Below are 22466 nucleotides of genomic sequence, written 5' to 3'. Positions count from 1 at the left end.
TCCCCGAACAATTGGGTACTGTTGCAATTAACAAATTTTGTGGTGATTACAGACGAGATGGGTTGGGAGTTGGGGAAAGTTTCAAGATTTCGTTCAGATGGATTTCTTGGTCCGCAGAATATCGTTATATCGAGGTGTCACTGTACATCTAATGGAGGCAAAGTTCGAAAATCAGGGGTTTACACTTTCCCCTCCTTTTTTGAATGCCCCCTTTTCTCCCCTTCTCTCGTGCCTTCTACCACTTCTTTTCTCCTGAACCTTACATGTCCCATTATTGAAAAGCACATCCATAATTTTTTAAATGATGATGCTTCAATAGTGTAACTCGGTTTCTCAATGGCAACTGTGACAGGGCATCGGCATTACCTTTCATATCACCCTTTCGGGTCCCCTAGGCCAACGCATGATGCTATCCGGTAGGCAAACATTGTATCATGCAGCAGCAGCTGCTGCTGTGGCATGGCAAATAATGTTTTATCATCCAAGAGTTCATGGGGTGGTGGTCACCACCAGCATAAATGACATTTGATTTCTGGAAAATTGTTTTTTTTTCTCACTAAATGTTTTGTCATGAACAAAGATTAATTCACTAAAACAACATAATTTTGGAAGAGGGAAACAAGTAACAAGACTCTTTTATAGTTGACAACTTTGGAGAATGAGAATGCAGAGGTTTTCCATGCAGATCTGAATTCTATACAAAAGTAAATGTAAAAGGGATGTTAGAAAACATTATAGGGATTTTTCATTAGCAAAAGTAAAATTTTAGTGATTTTTTTCCCTTTGCAAAAACTTGACACCATGCAAGCCATGAACGAGCAGTAGGTTAAATTACCTGCCATTATTACTCTCAAATCAAATCTGACCAACCAAAAAATCACCATCGGGTCCAAAATGGGACATACAGACTCAACAGGACATATGGTCAAAGCAGATACACACAATCTTGTTAATTTTGGATGTGGAAAGGTCGGATTGAAACACACCTACTGATTAGCGAATTTTGTCTTTTCCCCCAGGCTTTAAAAAATACAACAGAAATAGACAAACAAGTTAAATATATATATATACACATATATTGAGTATATGTTCTTTGCCCCCCCCCCCCAAGAAAGTTGAAATGTTTGGCCAGCTTTCCCCCTCCAAACATGATTTTTTTTGTGCGACTTGACATGATGGGGCAATTTATACCTATGCTTGTGATGTGATTTCACAAATTAAAAATTAAAGTATCTTATTTCCAGGTAAATTCTCCGGAAGGAGTGCTGCGGATCAGAAAAATGGTGTGACCCGAAAATGTTTTGCACCTTTATTATGGGGGGGGGGGGAGAACACTAGATAGACAGTGGCGTTGGAGATGGGAGTGCCGCAAATTCTTGGAAATATTTTTTCCCCCTAAATGCAGGGATTTTTTTACAATCACGAATGAAACTCTGGAGATACAAGAAATTTTCTGTGGTCCGGGAGATGCATTAGAAACTTAGGGGACATGGCAGCTATATGCTCTTTTTCCCGAGGGGTTTCCCAAATTTTAAGGATTCATTTATTATTATTTTTAAATTTAAAAAAATAGGTAGGGTTTTTGGCAACTTCAGTGAGAAACTGAGGAGATTTGAGAACATTTTATAAGTATGGGAGATGAGAGTTGAAATTTGAGAACCTCCAGGAATGTTTAGAACTTGAATATCAAAATACAAATACAAACACAAAGGCCACAATAGACAAATTGCCCGAGATGGCTGAAAAAATCATACACACTTTTATACATCAGGGCTTGATAAATCAAAAAAAAAAAATTAAGAGCCAAATTAAATTTCTCATAAGTCAATCATTTATTACCATTCTTCAAGGGAAAATGATCCAAAAATATTTTATTTTCTTGAATTTCTAGAGTTGTATTTATTACTTCAATAATAGACATCAACATAAAGTTTGAAAATTTTGTGTTGTCCTGAGGTTTCAATTTAGTAATCATGCATAGAAAATCTAAAATTCCAATTTCATTTTTTTTTACTCGGTATGGGGGGGGGGGGGGGGGGCTTTCAAGAAGAAAAAAAGAAATATATTGGGAGATGTAAAGCAAAAAGATCGCTCAAAAACAAAAACTTGAGTTTGAGAATAGAACTGAAGATCGGTGCCCGATATATGCTGATTCAGAACCTGAATCCACTCGATGGGTTAGTGAACAGATCGATCATCGTCTTAAGGTACATTGAAAAGTGAAACGTTAAAATATCTAGAGAGATTGCCGTACAAAGAATGTGGATCAAATTTCCTGGTGACACGGGAAAGAACTGAGATTACAGTGTCACAGTTACGCGATAACGAAACGGTATCTCACACAAGTGGATGCCGATCATTCGTTCTAAACTCATCATTCATTCTACAAGAAAAGGAGGTGTATCCGTAACTCGCAATCAGTTACCTCTCTTATTGGCAGAGGCCATGGCCATTCAATACTGGCATTTGTCAAGCCCTGATGCACATGCAAATTTGCCTAATTGATAGCAATGCAATAAACAATAACAATTAAGATTCAAATTGGATGGCAGCATGATTTTTTTATGCTCACACTCAGTACTGGATGATGGAATCCCTATTTCACAGAATAGCTCGAACAGACGATCCGGACTTTTTCTAAATCAAGAGAGAAAAAAAAGACTTTAGTAGCACATTATTTAGGCAATTTGATCTGCTTTACCAAAAAATGATCAGATGTTATAAGTTGAACAAAATTTATTGTCAGGGTTTCATTACTTCATAAATTTATGGCATAATGAATAATTATAATGCTGGTACCAAACATAAATTTGGAAATTTTTCGTTCCTATGACTCAAATTTTTTAGTAACTCCACCCACCATCTCCAAAATACCTATAGAAATACAGTAGAACTTGGTAACAAACACCCACAGGACCGAAAGTTTTGTTCGCTAACAAGGAATGTCCATTAATAAATTGTAACATGCATGCATTGAGACCCGCCAATGTTATTCACAATAGTGACTATTAATGAGAGGTTCTATTAACAAGGAGTGTTCATTATGAGAGGCTTCACTAATGGGTGTGTTCATTATAGGAGGGGGTTCTATTGTATTGAGTTTGAACCCTCCAATATCTCCAATAAGTGTGATTCGTACACCCTTGTTTTTAAAACCTACTACGGTGAAACCTTTCTATAATGATACTGTACAGACCTAGAAAAATTATTGTTATATACAGGTTATCATTGTAGACAGTTTGAGCACTTGTGCTATTTCCTAATGAATAGGAATTCCGCTGGGACCAAAGAAAATATCGTTATAAGCAGGTTTATTGGTGTAGACAGTATTGTTATACACAGGTTTCACTGTGTATAACAATAAACTCCACACCATATTTCACCCCACACCAACTAAGGCCAAATCGTTATATACGATTTACTACTGTTAACAAACAAGTTGGGTTGGAAATAAAGACTCCATCTATGGTGGTCACCTCAAGCTCATTAGGGAAAATGAAACAGATGCAGTATAGTCCGCCACGACTTTGGCGACTTTTTCCACGCGATAAGTCGCCAAGAAGGTCATAATGGGGCTCTGGGTTGCCATATTTTTTAACATCTTTTTAGTTTTCGCTGGGTGATACCAGATGGCGCTGGCTTTGCCAAACATGATTTTTCTTTTGTTCACCCCGAGTTTTTTCAAAAATTCAAAACAGTCATTGTTCCATTTCCAGTGCGTTTCTTGGATTATTATTCCTCCCTTCTGTAGCTCGCGTTATTTGGATTATTATCTGGTGAGGTTGTATCATACCGTTTTATTATTTTGTTCTATTTATTACTTATCCATCCATTGTCATGCCTTCTGTCTTATCGGTTTATTATTTAAAATGAACCTACAGAATTTTTCATGCCCGGATCCGTTTATTATTAAAAAAAAGGTTCGGGTTTTGGTTTTACTGCATAGAATATTTATTTATCCAACATGCCCGGATCCGTTTATTATTAAAAAAAATGTTCCAGATGTAATTTTTTTTAACTGATATTTTTTTCTATATTTTTACTTGGTGATTTCTATTATGTTTTGCAAGCTGATGTTTTTTTTTTTTTGGCGTCCGTAGTGTCTGACGGCCTTGGTGACTCGCCGTCGGGCCATCAGACATGTTTGGCGCCAAACATCGCCAAGTGGCGGACCATACGACAGCTGTTCTGGGAAAATATCACGCTATCAATATTCTGCTCCAGGATCGAACCTGGGACCTGATGGCAACCTTCGGCAGATGAACATTTTACCACAATGCCACTCCGGCGTTTTTAAAAAGCCTGGGTCCTTGCGGAGTTCAAGTGTATTATAATGTTCGAGTGACTTTGATGGGTATTAAACCCAGGTCTAGACTGCTTGTGTTGCTCAGCACCAAACCAGAGTAAAATTAATTTGAAGGAGAGGCTCAGTACAGTGAAGGCGGTTCTGACCGCAAGCTGTGCAATATCATGCATCACACTCAGAAAAACAAGATCAACTCGGTGTCAGTATATGAAAAGAACCTGCTTCGTTAGTGGATGCTGTGCAGAGTCCCAAAACTAGTTTTTGTTTGGTTTGGCGTAGCATGGGGCACTTGGCCTGAATCCAAATTCTTCATAACATTCATAATCATTTGCTATGCATGTCATGAAGGTCTTTATACTAATTTTACAAAAAATTTTGTAACAAAATTTCACTGAAAAATGAAAGAATCTTCAATGACATTCCTACATTCCCTTCATTCTTTCCTCAAATGTTTCCTCTATTGAATTTTGAAGTTTAATCTCAATAAAAGTGTACATTAGAGCCCGATTAAGTTATCTTTCAAAATCTATGACATTTGAGGGCCTGAAAAAGTTGTATCAAAACTGTAGGGATATTTATCTGATAGTGATAAAGTTATGTGTCAACAAAATATTTATCCAAGATATATCAAACTATTTAAAAGAAAACAATCTAATACATCTTTTTAAAATGAAAAGCTTACCTTATTCTGGTACCCATGATCTCGAATCAAATCAATAAATATTTCACTGGATAGCATGTAAAATCATGTTATTTTTTTATCTTTTTTATTGGAGGCAATTGTGATAAAAACAAACTAATTAACTAACAACAAATGAACATTTTGAATCATGTATATCTCATGATATAAACACGAGAAGCGATTCTTACATATTTACATATAACGATCGAAATTCATGATGACTATTAATTGAATTAATTATCACTAATATAAACAATGAGGAGCTCATAAAAAAGAGTAGTTATCCACGAAAGGGGTGAACTGGGCAGTGGGAAAACTTAATTGAGATGGTTGTTGCCAAATTCAAACTAATAAGATAAAATGATAGTGTTTCTGGCTTACTTTGATCTAATATAGATGGCGCTCCCACTTGCAGGGTTAGTCGTTTCAAAGTCTGTTTGTTTATATGGATTTTTGTAAATAGAGATGTCAATTTTCCACTGAAAATTAAGCTGTGAAGATATTTTTCTTCATTAGTTTTAAATACGTAACATAGAAAACAGGTTCATAAAAGCGTTTTATTATATATTGAAATGCAGGTCCAAAGTCTCGTCTTAAATTAAATGAAGTCAAGGGTGAGATTTACAATTTTTTTAATATTGAAGAAAATTAATGATATTGAAGAACAAAATCGCTAAAAATAGAGGTACATATTATCCGGAACCTGCTTGGCGAAAAAGTATTAACCAACACTTGTTTGGCAATGTATTGGTATCATAGTGATAAAGTAGCATATAGTTGCCAAATATGGTGCCTTTCGTTCCTCACGTCAATATATGGAACAGTTATAGCGTAATCACTTTTTGTAATGCACAACTCTTTGTTGTCAAGTTTTCCCTACACCATAACAATATATTTGTAATAACTATAGTAGAATCTCTTGTTGGCAAGATAAACATCTGAAAGCATGACGAGAAGGAAACGGAATTATGTTTTTGGACGACTTTTTTGTTAAAGAAAAAAATCGCCAAAAATAAAGGTGCGTGTTATCCGGAATCCACTTGGTGAGGAAGTATTAACCGATACCTGTTACACAATGTGTTGCATCATAGTGATAACAATAGCATATAGTTGCCAAATATGGTGTCTTTCGTTCATGTCATCGAAATATATTGCTATGGCGTAGTCAAAAACTTGGTGACAAAGAGGTGTACATCCCCGAAATGAAACAGTTGAATCCCGTTATAACGAACTCCAAGAGATCGGAGAAATCACTTCGTTATAAAGGAATTCTGGGTTTTTGCATTGTTCCTATGTAAGCTTATCTGGGGGAATTAGAAAAGTGTTCATTAAAATGAGAATTTCGCTATATCGGTATTCGTTAAAACGGGATTCGACTGTGTATTAAGTTGTTCCTATACGAGCCGAAGTAAAACATAAAACACCCTACCAACCCTGTCCTGTCTAAAGCTGGATTTTCCGAGGAGCAAGTTTTGTTTTTTGCATCGTCTGAACCAAGGACAATTTGCATTGACAGAAGCATGGAACTTCATCACGCCATAAATTTTTGTAGTGTGATGCATCACCTGTTTTGTTGCCTGTGGTCTAAAGGGAAGGAAAACAAAACAAAATGAAAAGATCAGTGAAACGCTTGGCGTATTTGACTCTTCCAGAAGCAGTCAGCCAATCACGCCCAATGTTAAGCTCTGGCGGGAAGTGTATTATGCTTTGTGGAAAAAAGACATACCCTTTTTCCTATTGGTGAGTGGACAGGGGAATTTCGCTCTGGGAAATTCAAGCCATACATGTTGCAGAAAAACTACTATTAAAAACCTGGCTTCACCGTTTTTGAGTTATGGTGGACAATAGATTATGGAAAAATGTGTAGAGTCTAAAAAAACCTAAATTTTTTTTGTGAAGCTTCTGAGACCTACACTGCACTATAAGCACATATTTGGAAGGAGCAGAAATAATCCTGTAAGGTGACACTATTTCCATGGAAATAACTGGATTCATTATTGAGCTAGAAGTGCTAAAAGATTGACAAAATTCAAAATCAAAATTTGCAATCGCAAATTTCTTCAAGCACCCTTCTAGCTCAGCGGTTCTCAACTGTTTGACTTTCAGAGCCCTTTAATGGTAAAAAATTTCTATGGCAGAGCACTTATTTTTATTTAGGCCTATCTATTTTATTCATCAGACAGATTTATTTTTAAAATATAATTATTTTTGTTAATTTGTACTAAGTTTTTTTAAATATTTTCCTCGAGCAGCTGCAGAACCCCTAGAGTGCACCGGTCAAGATAGGATGGCATGTTGGTAGGGCGTTTAATGTTCCACTTGGGCTTGTCTATCACCACGCCCCCCACACTTTCCTTTCGTTTGGCAGGTCATGTTGATGCTGTTTCTTTGCATTAAAATATAGCTACTAGATAATGAGGGGATAAGATATACTGATAATATTCCATAATCATTGGTGAACGCCAACTGGTGAAGTAATTGCCGAAATTCAGTGACATATAAGCTCAAATAAATGCTTTTTATACATATAATATTCCCCGTAGAGTAAATTCCCATAGCACGGTTTGCCATTGATGCAGAGGCAGATTAAGTCGGTTAAATCCCTGGACACAGAATAAAATATCAGGTCCTTTTTTAATTAGAAAAAGCATAAAATTAGGGGGTGTTATATATATATACACACGACCCTTCAGAAGTCAGGGCTCACATTCGCCATCAAATCTGCCTCTGCATTAATAGCAACATTTTTCCTTGGCAGCTCTTTGATCTTGCAGAAGCACCCATCCTCTAGAAATCCTATATAACGATATTATTATCAAGTCCTTTTGATGCACTTTTTATACCGCATATTTCATCTATAACAATAAATTTATCCAGTTTGACTATCGTTGTATAGGCATTTCACTGTGTTTGGTCTTTTGATGTTACCATTGTTACATCGACATGTGATGTCATTTGAAACTAGTGATTTATTAAAACATCTAACTTTTCAGAGGCAGTTTTAGGAACGCTACCAGTTGATATTTACTGTGAATTTGAATTGCCACTAATATAAACGGTGAAGAGCTCATAAAAGACATTTCTCCTAAATAAATAAATATACACTACCGGAAATTTTAAAAATTCAACACCTTGAAAGCATTGCGCTATGTGTCTGAAATTTTTACTAGAGATAGTAAACATGTAGATGAAATGAAATTTCCTTTCGATTTTATGATCATTTATTCATGTTATACAGAGGGCTCATTCTATAACAAATCGATCAGTTACATGACCGACTTAGATTTGTTTTTCAAATTTGGTACATGTACTTTCGAGATATGAAAAATACCCGAATTTTCAACGAACTGCTCAATGTATTTGTGGAGCTACATTAATTTGAATTTTAACAAAAACAATACAATTTTTTTTTTTGGTTTCTTAAAGGGGTTTGTTTTTCTCAAAATTTAAACAAAACATCTAGGTGCATTTCTAAAACATGTTACTTTTTTCTATGCAGATGTCTGGTACTATCGATTATCAAACTTTTGTATCTTTGGCAAAGAAATTTGTGAAAACTTCACAAGAACTCGGTGACAAATGGTGTTTCAAAGTCAGAGAAACAGGTTCGTGCAAGGATGTCTACTTAACTCAAAGATGTCAAATTCCTATATCTTCAAACTACAGTGATAGTCAAGAACAGCATCTTGAAAATAACACAAGCATAAAAGAAATTTGGACTTGTGATTATCATGTAGTGTATAGTCGGAGCTACTCGGTTCCTGTTTTATACTTCAATGTCCATCGTGAGAATGGCAGTCTTTGTTCTCTCGAAGACATATGGGCAAACGTACCAAACTGTTATCAGGGTAATTTAAAAGAAAACAAATGGTCCATTCTCACACAACAGGAACACCCGATACTTGAATCGCCTTATTTCAGTATACATCCATGTAACACATGCAAGTTAATGACCGAAGCAATGTCCATTGCAAAAGACACATCAAAGTATCTCGTCACTTGGTTGAGTGTTGTTGGGCCATTGATCGGATTGAAAATCTCGTCACTTTATGCTAATAAATGATATTTTATTACAAGTTTTCAGGAGTGTAATTTTGAAAAAGTGATTTTTGTGTTGAAAAATCCAATTCACCATACTATATAGAAAATTCACAATGTATTTGGAAACAGTATTTGAGGATAACTAAAAAAGAACAGTGTTTTGGAATGGATGTTGGGGCAACTCAAGTTTTTTTTCACATACAGGCTTTTGGCAATACATTTGGATGGCCTGTAGTTGAAGTATCTGTGATAAATCTTTAAAAAACGTTTTTTTTGATTGCATGATAAAAACAGAAGGATGAAAAAGAGTGCAGATTTCTTTATTTTACCCTCAACCTCTATTTGTTTTATACAGCATGTAGCATTATATGTGGGGGGAATCATTATAGAAAAGTATAAAACGAACAGGGAGGAAAAAACACCTTCCATTCATAGTGTTATAATGGAGCCTGTGATGAGAAAAATAGGTAAAAACCCAGGGAGAGCTGGAGTGAATTTTTTCTACTTGTGTTAGGACAAGATATTTCGTCTGATCGTTCATGGGTTAAAATTATACTACTGCACACGTGTTAAACTATCATTTCATTTGGTTTCATGTAGAAAATGCTGACAATTCATTATAGTCTGTTTTTTCTCAAAAGAAAAAAAATTAAGGAGCATGTTTGAATGTCTTTTTATTACAGTGTCATAATGGCATTAGTAATGTTTGGTAATAAAAATAAAATCACTACATAACGTATATTTTTTACAACAAAACAAATGTATTGTTATACAAGCATAATACATAAATCTGTCAAAATACATTGGACAGTCATTTTTTGCTCTGTCTGGTGGCAATAATCCTATAATCTCAACTGATAGCGTGACACAGTGGTCTTATTTATACATAAATGGAATATGAACAAATAATAATCAACTTTACAAGGCACATAAACAAATTTGAATGTAATTGCCAAAATTGAGATTGGTGAGAGATGTTATTTCTTTAGCCACTTAGCATTACAGCAGGGCTTAACAAATCGAAAAAATATTTAAATGCCAGCCAAAAAATAATCCTATATAAATACTGTTTTTTCAACTTTTTCTTCCCAAGCTATAAGCTATTTAATGAAATAAAAAAAATTCTGTAATCCTTAGACTCCACAATTTAGCAAACACACATAGATGATTTTAAGCACAGCAATACAGATTTTCTATTTGCCATGGGGACCCATTGCCTGGGATTTGTCAAGCCCTGCATTATATATATAGCACATCAAAGAATTTCTGGATATGAATGTCAAGATGAACTTTGAAAGGAAAGTTTATCTCCACTGGGCCCTCTTTCCTTTGATGTGCTGTAATACTAACTTTCTGAGAAAATAACATTACTGTTGCCATGTGGAGGCCCATCGTTGAACAGTTTGCTATGCCTCTACTTGGCATATCACACTGTGCATGTTATAATAAAGAAAAAAATATTTGTGTCTTGCCTGGATCACAGAGGACCAGAATCAGTTTCTCAGGGGGATGACAGAATTTTCTTTCCAAAGTTCATCTCAGCATTCACCCCTTGACTCCTAGGCTTTATTTCACAGGTGTTTTGTTTAGGACCTTTTCTTTAAACCTCCCGACCAGGACCACGTTATTTGAGTAGCATATCACTGACTAATCAGTCAAACACTCAGGTTTTACTATTAAAGGAAATGATGTACGGGTCATTAAGTCCTGGTTGTTAAACTCTTCTTGGGAGTCAAGTGGTAAATATTCAGAAAGTCTTTCTCTTTGATGTTATCAAATTGAAATTATATCACTAATATTGATAAGGTTAATATTACAAGTAAATACCCATATATATTTAATAATCATTACAAACTATAAATCTGAAGAATATCCCGGATCTTTGGGGAGGACAGGTAAATTTTAAGTTAATAACCTTGGACGAGTATTTAACCTTTTTTTGAAAATTTTATATTGAAACAACATACAAATATATATTTTTTTGAAATTGCCTTTAAGAGTGTCGTCTTGCCTCTCCCTGTACACGCCTTGAAAGTTTTTGAAAATTTAGCACAGCATCACAATAAAACAAACCATGCTAAACTAATATGGTCCAACATGATTTATTTTTAGAAAAAGGTTCCATGTAAACTCTTGAGCTCGTTTTCAAAATATGATTCACACTACTATATTACATGGTACAAGATTTTGGATTATGAGAAAAAGTGTTCTAAAAACTCATACATATATTTTAATCATATTGAAATTGCATTAAAAAATGGTTTTTACAAATGTGTTCAGCATATACTAAGCGTACAAAATATCATAATGATAAAACATGTAATCGTCAACTAGAGAGAAGCAACAAAAAAAGGTGAATCATATCTATTCCGATGATTGTTTGTCAAATGAGATTACAATGATGCGATAATTTTTTGAAGTATAAATACTTTCAGCAATCTATAAAAAATAACCTTTGACTTGGTTTTCCAACAAGAGTCGTCATATCTGGATGTTTTCTTTAAATTATTTACACAATCGTAACATTGAGTGATTAAGTAAAATTTCAAAAGAATTAAGCTCCATCATAAAATAAGTTCAAATGTTATTTTCCTCATGGCAAAATGCAATTCATTCTAATTTGGCAACAAAAAGGGACCTTCAGGATAAAAGCTAACCTGCATCAAGACATGAAACTTCTATTAGGACTACTTTCCCATGACTCATCAAAATTTTCTTTGTTGCTGCTGAAATCTTCTGGGTGGATAGATGCGAAACGTCTCTTGAGTGCAGCTTTGAACATATCAATCGTGTCATTGCTACTGGTCGGGCTTCTTCTTCTCATCGGGGTTCCTCCAGGGGATCTGATCAGAAAAAATTTTACAGATCTTTTATCGAGATGAAAATTCTGCATTTTTTTTTTTTTGCAATAATTTTAGTGATTTTTTTCTGGATCTTAACTATGAGACCATACATAAAAATGGCATAGCTGCCAACTTTTGAGAACGAGAATCTGTGATTTTCACAGATCTGAATTATGTGCAAAAAAAATATACAAGTGTAAAAGATTTTTTAGAAACAAAAAAAAAGGGATAGGGATAAAAACATAAGGATTTCGCATCGATGGTGAGAAGGGAGTTTTCCCTTTGAAAAAATGTGGCATTATGCTAGCCATCGCTAATTAGCATAATGTCACCAATTATTGCTGTACAGAAGGGTAAATCACTTGCCATTGCTACTCAAAATCGTGTCAACAAAAATTTGTCATCGTGACCCATACACTGTTTTCTTTAATAGTAATTTCCGAGTGTTTAAACCCCTGATTAGTCAGTGATATGCTACTCAAATAACGTGCTTCTGGTTGGGAGGTTTTAAAGAAAAGGTTCCTAAACAAAACATCTGCAAAAATGGTATGTACGATCACTCAGGATACAGGTCACCTTGCCATATTCAACTGTGGAAAGGCTGAACTGACACTGGCTGTTTGGTGAATGTCTTTTCCTCACCAAAATGAAACATTTATCCAGGATTGGGTGCATTTGACATTTTGGGAAATCAATAAAAGCAACAGACTTTTTCCTGATAAATTCTTTGGAAACAATTCTCCCCCTCTTTCAAAAAAAATTCCTTTTAAACTATAGTTAACACAAGGGTAAGGGGTATAAGAATTTTAGGAAAGGTAAAGTGAAAATTCAGGAGACTTGGTTGTTCTGAAATGAGGAAGCACTTTACCTCTCTGTGGGTTTCAGCTTCACATCTTTAATTCCTTTCAGAATCTTCACCATGTCCATCTTCAATGGGCTACGAATAGACAAGTTATTTTCAGACAGCGCACGGAGTCTTGGTGTTTTCTTGAATGCAGTAGTTGAATTTTTTAATACAGGTGGTGGGGGTGGAGGAGGAGGAGGTGGTGCAGCCATTGTTGGCAAGTTCGAAATGCCATTAGATGAACAGTTATGGTAGCAACTTGCTGTGGAAAAAAAGAGAAAATATTATATTGAATACATGTGTTTGATCATTTTTGTCGCACCATGGTCATTTTCTGCACACGAGGGCTAATTAGACCAGGACCTACAATTTATTGCCGATTCCAAATGGCAGACTTATTTTTTATACTCATCGAGAGGTTGGTGCACTAACCCCTCAATGGGGGACTGCCTGCGGTTGCAATTTTTTGCTGTGGTCAAGTCACCGTTTTTTTTGTTGTACCCCTGTGTCGCAAAAGTTCTTTGACAAGGACGAACTGGGTATCGAACTCGCAACACCTCTAAACATCCTTTGGTACTTTAGGAGAGTATCTTATCGACCGGGCTACCGCGCCCTTGAATACATGTGTTTTGTGAAAGATAGAACAGAATTATAAAACAATGTCAAAATTTTTTAACTTTAACTATCTATTGTATTTGCTGGCACGTATATGATTTTTTCTTCTCTTAAAAATAGATCTCGGAAAATGTTTAAATTTTTTTTCAAATCACTGATGTATTTGAATTTTTTGTTTCATTTCGAAAGAAAATCAATAATATATACATACATATGATCATAAATATGCTCTTACATTTACAAACCACTACTTAAATCTCTATGGCCCTTCTCACATTGGTAAATTCAAAATCAATCTCGAGTTGAGCCCAGAGTTCAGAAGACTGGGAGACTAAACGACTCAAATTGCCGATTCTCCCTCACATAGCACTACTAAAAAACTTTCAAAGTCTGGGAAACAATAAAAATTACAGTCTTCAGTCACCTCCTTATCTTCCTGTATTTTATGAACCAGGACAAAAAAAAAAAAAAGTCAAATGTTTAGCAACTCTAGCATTGATGAAAATTATATCATTATCCTACACTATCTCTGCTCTAAAAGAAGAAATAGAAGAAAATTATGGATTACACCCATTCATTGAAAAGAACATTAATTGTAGACTATTTGTTACAGTCAAATAATGTAAATCAGATTCCAAATTTATCGCATTCCACGGAATGAGGAAAGAGAAGACCTAGAATTAACAAGCCTAACAGCATTATCCAGAAAAATAATTTTGAAAAGTAATTTCTTTTCTCTAAAATTTTAAGGGGTAAATGTTTGTAAAGAGAGGGATATATTTTTTATATAAAAAACAGATGTCATTCTATTTGAAAAAAAAATTTGTAGATCAATGTGTGTGAGCCATGATGAGTGACTACTAATAACCTTGAAATAAGTCAAAAATTCATGTAGTAAATACTCATTATTTAGAGGAAGTGGCAGTTCACAGTAAGATGTTTATTTTCATCATGCTGTCACCATTTGAGACACAAAAATAAATTATGTACTCACAAATGCATGAGCACATACGTGATCTATGCAGTATTTACATTATACACCTTCCAGTCAAGAGGGCAAGTATGGGGTTGTGTTGGAAAACACTTCTATAGAATATACAAGTTAAATTGAACACTTGATCATCCATCATTCAACCTCGACCATAAAAATATAAAGAAATATTTTGGCAATTGAGAGACTGAAATTCCATGCGACTACCACAGCAAGTCGTCAAAGATTTCATTGTGACGCTTGTTTTTTTTTGTCGCCAATATCCCTGTTTGAGGAGCACCATAGAAATATGTGTGTTGGATCGTTTGGATACAGTCTTCTGGTACCTAGGAAACATCAGTATCCCCATGTGAAGACGGAATAAGTTTCAAAGAATTGAAGCATTCCATTCATTCTTTTCACTTCCGTTTTATCAATGACATCCATATTAAATTACTTCTCAAAACTACATTAATCTATTGCAGGGGTTCTTTGAAGGATTTCAGGAGGGTCTACATTTATTGGGAAAAAACCAATTAACTCATTAATTTTGTATAATATACTAAATATAATTTCAAAAAAGGAGTCCACAGACTTTGTTTTATTGGCAAAAGGGCTAGTTGCAAGGGGAGACTAATAAATGAATAATGTAAAATTCAGAGAAATCTGCTTGTCTCTTCCCCCCATATGTTTATATATATTGTTTAAGACTCACCTAGAGCGAGTTGTGAAGAGAGAAACTATTGGAAAATAAATACCAGGATTACCTACTTTTGTTTGAGAGATTCTCTACTGCTTTTATCAGACTTGCAATGTTTTGCTCCAAGGAAGAAATCTTCTGCTTAAGTTCAATGTTCTCGTTTCCAATAGCTAATGATGCATTGTGACCATCCTTAAATATGTCATCATAGGACGCCAAAACTTTTTTCAAATGTAGTTCTTGTGCAATATCTTGAAAATTATGAGAGCTCAGCGGCCCAGTAGGACTAAGGTGAAACGAGCAAATTTTTTTTTGAGATTTAGAGGCTCATTATTAATCTGTATAAAACAATATTTTAGTACGCAATATACACTGAAGAGCCAAAAAAACTGGTACACCTGCCTAATATCGTGTAGGGCCCCCGTGAGCCCACAGAAGTGCCGCAACACGATGTGGCATGGACTCGACTAATGTCTGAAGTAGTGCTGGAGGTAATTGACACCATGAATCCTGCAGGGCTGTCCATAAATCCGTAGGAGTAAGAGGGGGTAGAGATCTCTTCTGAACAGCACGTTGCAAGGCATCCCAGATATGTTCAATAATGTTCATGTCTGGGGATTTAGGTGGCCAGCGGAAGTGTCTAAAGTCAGAAGAGTGTTCCTGGAGCCACTTTGTAGCAATTCTGGACGTGTGGGGGCTCGCATTGTCCTGCTGAAATTGTCCAAGTCTGTCGGAATGCATAATGGAAGTGAATGGGTGCAGGTGATCAGACAGGATGCTTACGTACCTGTCAGAGTCGTATCTAGACGTATTAGGGGTCCCATATCACACCAACTGTACACGCCCCATACCATCACAGAGCCTCCACCAGCTTGAACAGTCCCCTGGTGACATGTAGGGTCCATGGATTCATGAGGTTGTCTCCATACCCGTACACGTCCATCAGCTCGAAGCAATTGGAACCGAGACTCGTCAGACCAGGCAACGTGTTTCCAGTCCTCAACAGTCCAATGTCGGCATTGTCGGGCCCAGGCGAGGCGTAAAGCTTTGCGTCATGCAGTCATCAAGGATACACGAGTGGGCCTTCGGCTCCGAAAGCCCATATCGATGATGTTTCGTTGAATAGTTCGCACGCTGACACTTGTTGATGGCCCAGCATTGAAATCTGCAGCAATTTGCGGAAGGGTTGCACGTCTATCAAGTTTAATGATTCTCGTCAGTCGTCGTTGGTCCCGTTCTTGCATGATGTTTTTCCGGCCGCAGCGATGTCGTAGATTTAATTTTTTACCAGATTCCCGATATTCACGGTACACTCGTGAAATGGTCGTACGTTAAAATCCAAATTTCATCCCTACCTCGTAGATACTATGTCCCATCTCTCGTGTGCAGACTATAACACCACGTTCAAACTCACTTAAATCTCGATAACCTGCCATTGTAGCAGCAGCGCCATACTCTGATTGGTTCCCCATCTCTTTATTTGCATACGCATGCCTGTACCAGTTATAATGGTTCTTCAGTTTATGATCAATACACTGCACTCTATTTGCCGATAAAAATAAACTTTAATAAGAGGGAAAATGAAAAAAAATTGTCTGAATTTTTTTTTCAATTTAATTATACAAATGTAAGGGCTAACAAACATAACCATGATCAAGCTATACAGAAAACATTACATTTATGAAGAAAAAGATGTCCTCTCCACTTGCCATTACAAGGTATACAAAAAACTGGCTATATGTAGAGAGATGATTTTTCTTCTAAAAAAAATCAGCATCTTTACATATAGCCAGTTTTCCATATTTTCATGTAACACTACATTATCTATGGTAACTAGCGAGTCTGCCAGTATACAACACTCAATGTTTCTGAATCTTTTCATCCGGTGGTGGATGTTGACAAGTGTCTCACTCATGATTAAAAAAAATCACTGATTTAAGTCAGATAATTGATATTTCAAGAAATTTTGAAAAAAGATTTTTTTCACATGTGACGTAATACAAGTAAACAGGAGATAGTAAGATTCATATTTCAATTATTTATACATTAATTAATATTTAAACAAATGTGATGAAAGTATTTGTTTTTTGGTTGAAGATTCAGATTGATAGAATTTTACTCAAATATTTGACGCGAGAGAAAGTTTTTTTCAGAAAATTAGAAAAGTTTTGGAGAGAAAGAGGTTTCTAGAGTATCTTCCAAGAACTTCCTTTCCCATGGAGAAAGTGAATTTGTCAAAGAAAGTCTAAACTATATTGACTGATTTTTATACCTGAAATGAAATTTACTACAGGCTTTGAGGAAGTAGGCGATACACTGTGTATGGAATAATTTTCATAGTTAGGAAACAAGATACATTTCTTTTCTAAAGTAATAATAAAAACTTACAATTTAATTTCACAACTCTTTTTCTGTCTATGCTTTTTTTTTATTATGCTAAAACACAGAAATTTTTTTACAGCTCATAATGAATGCGTTCAATCATTTGAGATGGTTCCTTTCAGAGGGAAGTTTATGGTATCCCAGCAATATTTTATAAAGATATTACGGAAGAATATTTAAATTGATTAAATATACGAATGTCATCTGCATATATGACGATGTGCTTTCTGATTTTTTATAGTACACTATTTTATTGATTTTTTATAGTACACTATTTTATTGATTTTTTATAGTACACTATTTTATTGATTTTTTATTTACACAAATTTCAATGTTTTAAACATAGAATAATTTGTGCTTAGATGTCATTGATATGATAAATGAGAGATTTTTAGTTTTTTTTTTAAGCAAGAGCTTAATATTGTATATAAGTTAAAATAACTATAATTGTTATGAAAACTATTTGAATACCTCTAATGAGTTACCATTTTAAACTTAGAATAAAAAATTAGTAAATATTGAATTTAAATTTAAAAAATCTGGTTTTAAAAAAACATATATATTTGATGTTTTTGGGAAAAATCATGATTTTTATCAACCTTGACTCATTTTATACATGATATTACTGTCCCTGCATTGTGTTTTAAGCAAACAAACGAAATGTTTGAATTGCAAACCTCCTGACCAGAAAAATTGGATCTGCTTGTTTAACAGAGCAGTTTTTTTTATATTGAAGCAGAAGCAAGAAAAATGACTATGAAGTTCAAACTTCAACAACATAACTGCAGTAGTATAAAAAAGATGGCCGCACTAGCAAGAACAGAAAACAAGCAGAACTTTAACATAAATGTTAGGAGTCATACATACAACTCAGAACACATTATGGCATGAACTGATTCATTGGAAATTCTGAAAAGGTATCTGTACGAGGTACATGTGCAGTCAAGTAGTAATAGTATTGACTCTAAGCACACATTCACAAAAGACAATACAACAAACCATAAGATGTGTTATAGGGGAAATGCAGGTAATTCGTAGCTTTCCCAATGAAACAACACAGGAAAATACTGTTACTCTCAATATTTACAGTATCACAAATATCAATGTGAAAAATAAGATAAGTTTGAGAGTTTTCATGAGAATATAATTACCGTTTGTTGCAGCACATTCGGCGGGGAAATAATGTCATTCTGTGCTGTTGAGAGGAATTGTTGGCTTTCAATGTGCATCCAGTTTTGCTACTCATTTCTTTAACACCATTAAGAACCCTATTTCTTACAACCGATACCTGAAATACATGCATAAACATACAGCTGACTGGATTCATTTTACTAATTTCGACAAACAAAACTTATAGGCCTGCATCCCAATGATATAAATTGCTGAATGAAGAGAATGAACTTATGAATGAAGTATGACTGCATGAAGACCTAGGAGATTATAAAAGTAGATGAATTCAAACACAAAGGATACAACATTCAAAATACCCAATGAGATGGCTGAAAAAAGATGCCCATAAAAATATGGATGTCAAATATAACCAAAATACAGCAACCCAATATAAAAGCATATATGTATCACGAAAGAAAAAAAAAAAATACTATATAATACACTGAAATTAAGTAGAAGCAAAGTTAAAAAGAAAATATATTATTTTAATATACTGCACAAGCAAGCACTGCTGCATTTACAAGTTTGAAAACTATTTTGGAGCATTTGACATTTCTGACAATGCTGTATTTGATTTATTATGTATTACTTATTTATGTCTCACACACCCCGAAAGATTTCATAATAAAATATGAAATTTATCAGTTTGGCTACGAATGCCCCCCCCCCCTATCGATAGTGAAAATCTTCCACTTTTTCATTTGACCTTACATAAAGTTGCATGTGAACAATAGAAGGGATATTCTAACCCTTAGCCACTTTCTAACTCTTATATTCATAAATATAACATGTTTTTATTACTAAAAATTTTGGAAAGTAAAATAATAAATGTACATAAATATGTAATATATAACATAAATACAGGGTTTTCAGAAATGTCATATGCTCCAAAATAGTTTTTAAACATGTAAACACAGCAGTGCTTGCTTGTGCAGTACATTAAAATAATATATATTTGAGCCCGACCATTTCCACCGTGATAGTTGGTTGAAGTTGTTTTTCTGTGATTCCCAACTTCAAGATGTGAATGCGAGCCAATCTTCCCCTTTAAAGTCTCGTCACAGAGAGCAACAGGCCTACAACGATATAATTATTCAATCATTGCTAGAAAAATTGATAACAGCACTACACATAACAAGCATTACACAGTAACAAACTACGCGTTTGGTTCATAATACGTATACACACACATTCCAACATGTACCAATTTGCTGAAAATTCCGCAGAGGAATGCGGATGAGGTGCATGTGTGATTTAGTAGTAGTGTTTCTGACCATTTTAACTTATTATTGAGCAGTTTATGGCCACTGCAGCACTTATGATGAAGGCCCATTTCATTTCCATAGTTTAACAAACATTCATGGCGAAAATATTCTTCAACAAACTTGAAGGTTGTGTCCTCTGGCCACTTCACCATCCTGTATTTCCGTGGAATTCTAGTGAAACGGTAGGAGACAACAAAGCATAAACAGGTTAACACTTGAGATCAAAATACCCCCCCCCCCCCCCGCCTGAGAGAGAGCAAAAAGAACCCTCTGAGTGGCATGCCATGCCCACTGGCACATTTGCATAGGTCTACTTAACCGGAAAAAATAGGTCTTTATTTCACTAAATTACTAAATCCTTTACCAACTAAACCCATCTAAACAGCCCTTATTGTCTGCATACATTGTAACGTACTTGGCGAATTGAAATTTAGTTACCAACTTAATCACTTACTGAGTGTAAACGGGCCTTAATATGAAGTTTCCCCCCAGAAATTACAGTACCACTATACTTATTGAATTTTTTTATCACTCTTAAGGTTTACTTTTACAATGCCAGTTTTTTAAGTGCTTCAGCTAACGAAGCAAATAACTAACATGAGGAACATAATTAACTCATCGCCAAAAACAAAAACATTTTAAGTATTTCTAAAAATTTAACAATAAATGTAATTAGACATATTTTCCTGAAATAATTGATGTTAAGAGTGTGCTATGAAATGGAAATTTCGGCTATGTTGTATAGAATTTTTTCTTCACCTGTTGTACCCAAAAATTGAGCAGTTCATGAAGTTGCAAAGTATGAGTCATGATAAAGCAAAATTCTTGAATATCATCGAGAAGACTGTAAATGCAAGACATTGGCATTTTCTTCTTCTTACTAAACATAAGAAATCAGTATTAAACAAAAATGAAAATAAATATCACAGAAATAGCAAAAAAAAACAAAAAAAAAAAACAATACTTTTTAGTTTAATATAAAACTGACCAAATTAAAAATGTCTGAAAAATTTAGCAAAGTAATTTGTGAATAAAGACGGTGTTTCTCCCCATTGTTATGATTTGTCTTAAATTTCATGGCATGAAATAGTGCAAAGGAATGACTGACAAAGTTGAATGAAAAACCAATGAAAACTGTATATATAAATTTAAGAGATTTAAATTTATTATGGCTGTTATCACTTTGCTAGTAGATTAATTACTTTGAAGTGAAATCTGCCAATTATATCATGATTGAGAAAATGTGTCATATATATAGGATGTGACCATACAACCGGTATTTTGAGTGACAATGCCGTATTTATGATCATTCCGACCCCCAAAAAAGAATAGGCTATGCCAAAAATCGACATGTTGCAGAACAATATCTTGAAGAATTTTAAGAAAAGAACTTTTCTGTATAGATAACACTATTATGGAAATTTTCACTGTATAACATTTTCAGTCACCTGAGTGTTTGTTGCAGAACAATACAAAGCATTATACTGGCCCGCAGATCCAGACTTTCTTATGGAGATGTCAATTTCATTTTTTTTTACAACAAAGATTATCTGAATAAAACGATGTTACTTTAATGCAGGCTTTCACAGTCAGTTTCACAATCTAGTGGCAAATGGCAATGCAGAGACTTGGTAAATTTTTCTTTCTTTCAATACTTTAACACTTCCAGATAGCATTTCTGGACTTGCATCAAACTGATTTTAATACCCTCATATATACAGTCAGACCCACTCACAACAAAACCAGAAAAACAGGGCAAATATTTGTTATACGCTGAATTGTTATATCATACCTAATATGGATATTACGCCAAGGTGAACTTGGCATATCAGGATAGCCTATTGATTTCGCGTATCTTAGATGAACAAAAATCACCCATATCTACTATTTACTGAACATAAATATCATATAAACATTTTTTTGGCATAAAATAAACTGTACTATACCATTTCTAGGAAGAAAAACAAGTTATTTCAGAGATGTAAACACTGAACCGGATCTACATTGCTTTACACGAGAAAAATTGGTTGCGGGACATCAATGCTCAATGTGAATAACTTTCAAACGTGAATTAATTTGAGCAGTACTGCTGTGTATTTGAGTGCCAAATGTTTCAACAATGGATAAAATACATATTGTATAATATAGAAAACACATTAATTATGCTGGACATTATGCATGAAAAGTAATGAGGTTTTAAATGTCATTTAAATTTTGAAAAAACAATGTGAAACCAATATAACCAGGGAAGTTGAAATATTGAATTACAAACGGAACAATAAGTCGAAAAAAAAGCCCCTATTCATTACTTTAGTCTTTCCAATATTAAATTGAGCTTCCAATTTTCTTCGATTCTAGAGCTATAAAAGAAAATAAAAAACCATTGATTAAACTTTAACACAATTTAAATTTACCTCCAATTTATTCACTGTTTTCAACCTCTGAAACAAACGGTGATCACTTCCGATTACTAGGTCTTTTCGCCTCTCAACTTTTTTTTTTTATAATCAATGTGACGTCATCGAAAAATTAAACAATGTTTTGACTATACGTCCCGTAAAATTAAAAATTTCCCTTCAAGTAATTTCAATAAAACATGATCATTTTTCGAGTGAATCAAGAACAAAAATTGTTTTTCTGGTGAGTAG

At 34.5% G+C, this 22466-nt stretch overlaps 3 protein-coding genes across 4 annotated transcripts in view; 1 reads left to right on the top strand and 2 right to left on the bottom strand.

Moving 5' to 3' along the window:
- LOC149068917 (DENN domain-containing protein 1B-like) overlaps positions 1–5304 on the bottom strand; it is a 36660-nt gene extending 31356 nt beyond the window's left edge. Inside the window, exons 1-2 of the mRNA XM_089250631.1 lie at positions 4989–5304; positions 2573–2637 (exon numbers count right to left, since the gene is read on the bottom strand). Coding sequence (XP_089106757.1) covers positions 2573–2637; positions 4989–5005 — 82 coding nt within the window. The 5' untranslated portion in view covers positions 5006–5304. The remainder of the gene's footprint in view (positions 1–2572; positions 2638–4988) is intronic.
- A 127-nt stretch (positions 5305–5431) lies between these two features.
- On the top strand, positions 5432–9064 carry Atg10 (Autophagy-related 10). Its single transcript, XM_089250690.1, has 2 exons — positions 5432–5602; positions 8488–9064. Exons 1-2 carry the CDS (start codon positions 5591–5593, stop codon positions 9049–9051), a joined length of 576 nt encoding a protein of 191 aa, XP_089106816.1. The 5' UTR covers positions 5432–5590; the 3' UTR covers positions 9052–9064.
- A 619-nt stretch (positions 9065–9683) lies between these two features.
- On the bottom strand, positions 9684–22287 carry LOC149068915 (uncharacterized). 2 transcript variants are annotated; one of them, XM_089251066.1, is made up of 6 exons: positions 22233–22287; positions 20578–20698; positions 18535–18671; positions 15073–15287; positions 12741–12978; positions 9684–11872 (listed from the first exon to the last, which is right to left on the bottom strand). In XM_089251066.1, the coding sequence occupies exons 2-6, from the start codon at positions 20683–20685 to the stop codon at positions 11692–11694; spliced, it is 879 nt and encodes a 292-aa protein (XP_089107192.1). In that variant the 5' UTR covers positions 20686–20698; positions 22233–22287; the 3' UTR covers positions 9684–11691. The 2 variants fall into 2 exon arrangements, with proteins under 2 accessions (XP_089107192.1, XP_089107193.1); XM_089251067.1 differs by having other exon boundaries at positions 22128–22266.
- Between the last annotated feature and the right edge of the window lie 179 nt (positions 22288–22466).

The sequence above is a fragment of the Pholcus phalangioides genome, unplaced genomic scaffold, assembly GCF_987345545.1.
Source record: "Pholcus phalangioides strain wild (caught in Gottingen) unplaced genomic scaffold, Ppha-v1.0 ptg000024l_1, whole genome shotgun sequence".
Taxonomy (NCBI): Eukaryota; Metazoa; Arthropoda; class Arachnida; order Araneae; family Pholcidae; genus Pholcus; species Pholcus phalangioides.
Note: the sequence above shows the minus strand (reverse complement) of the source record. Positions and strands in the feature narration are given on the sequence as shown.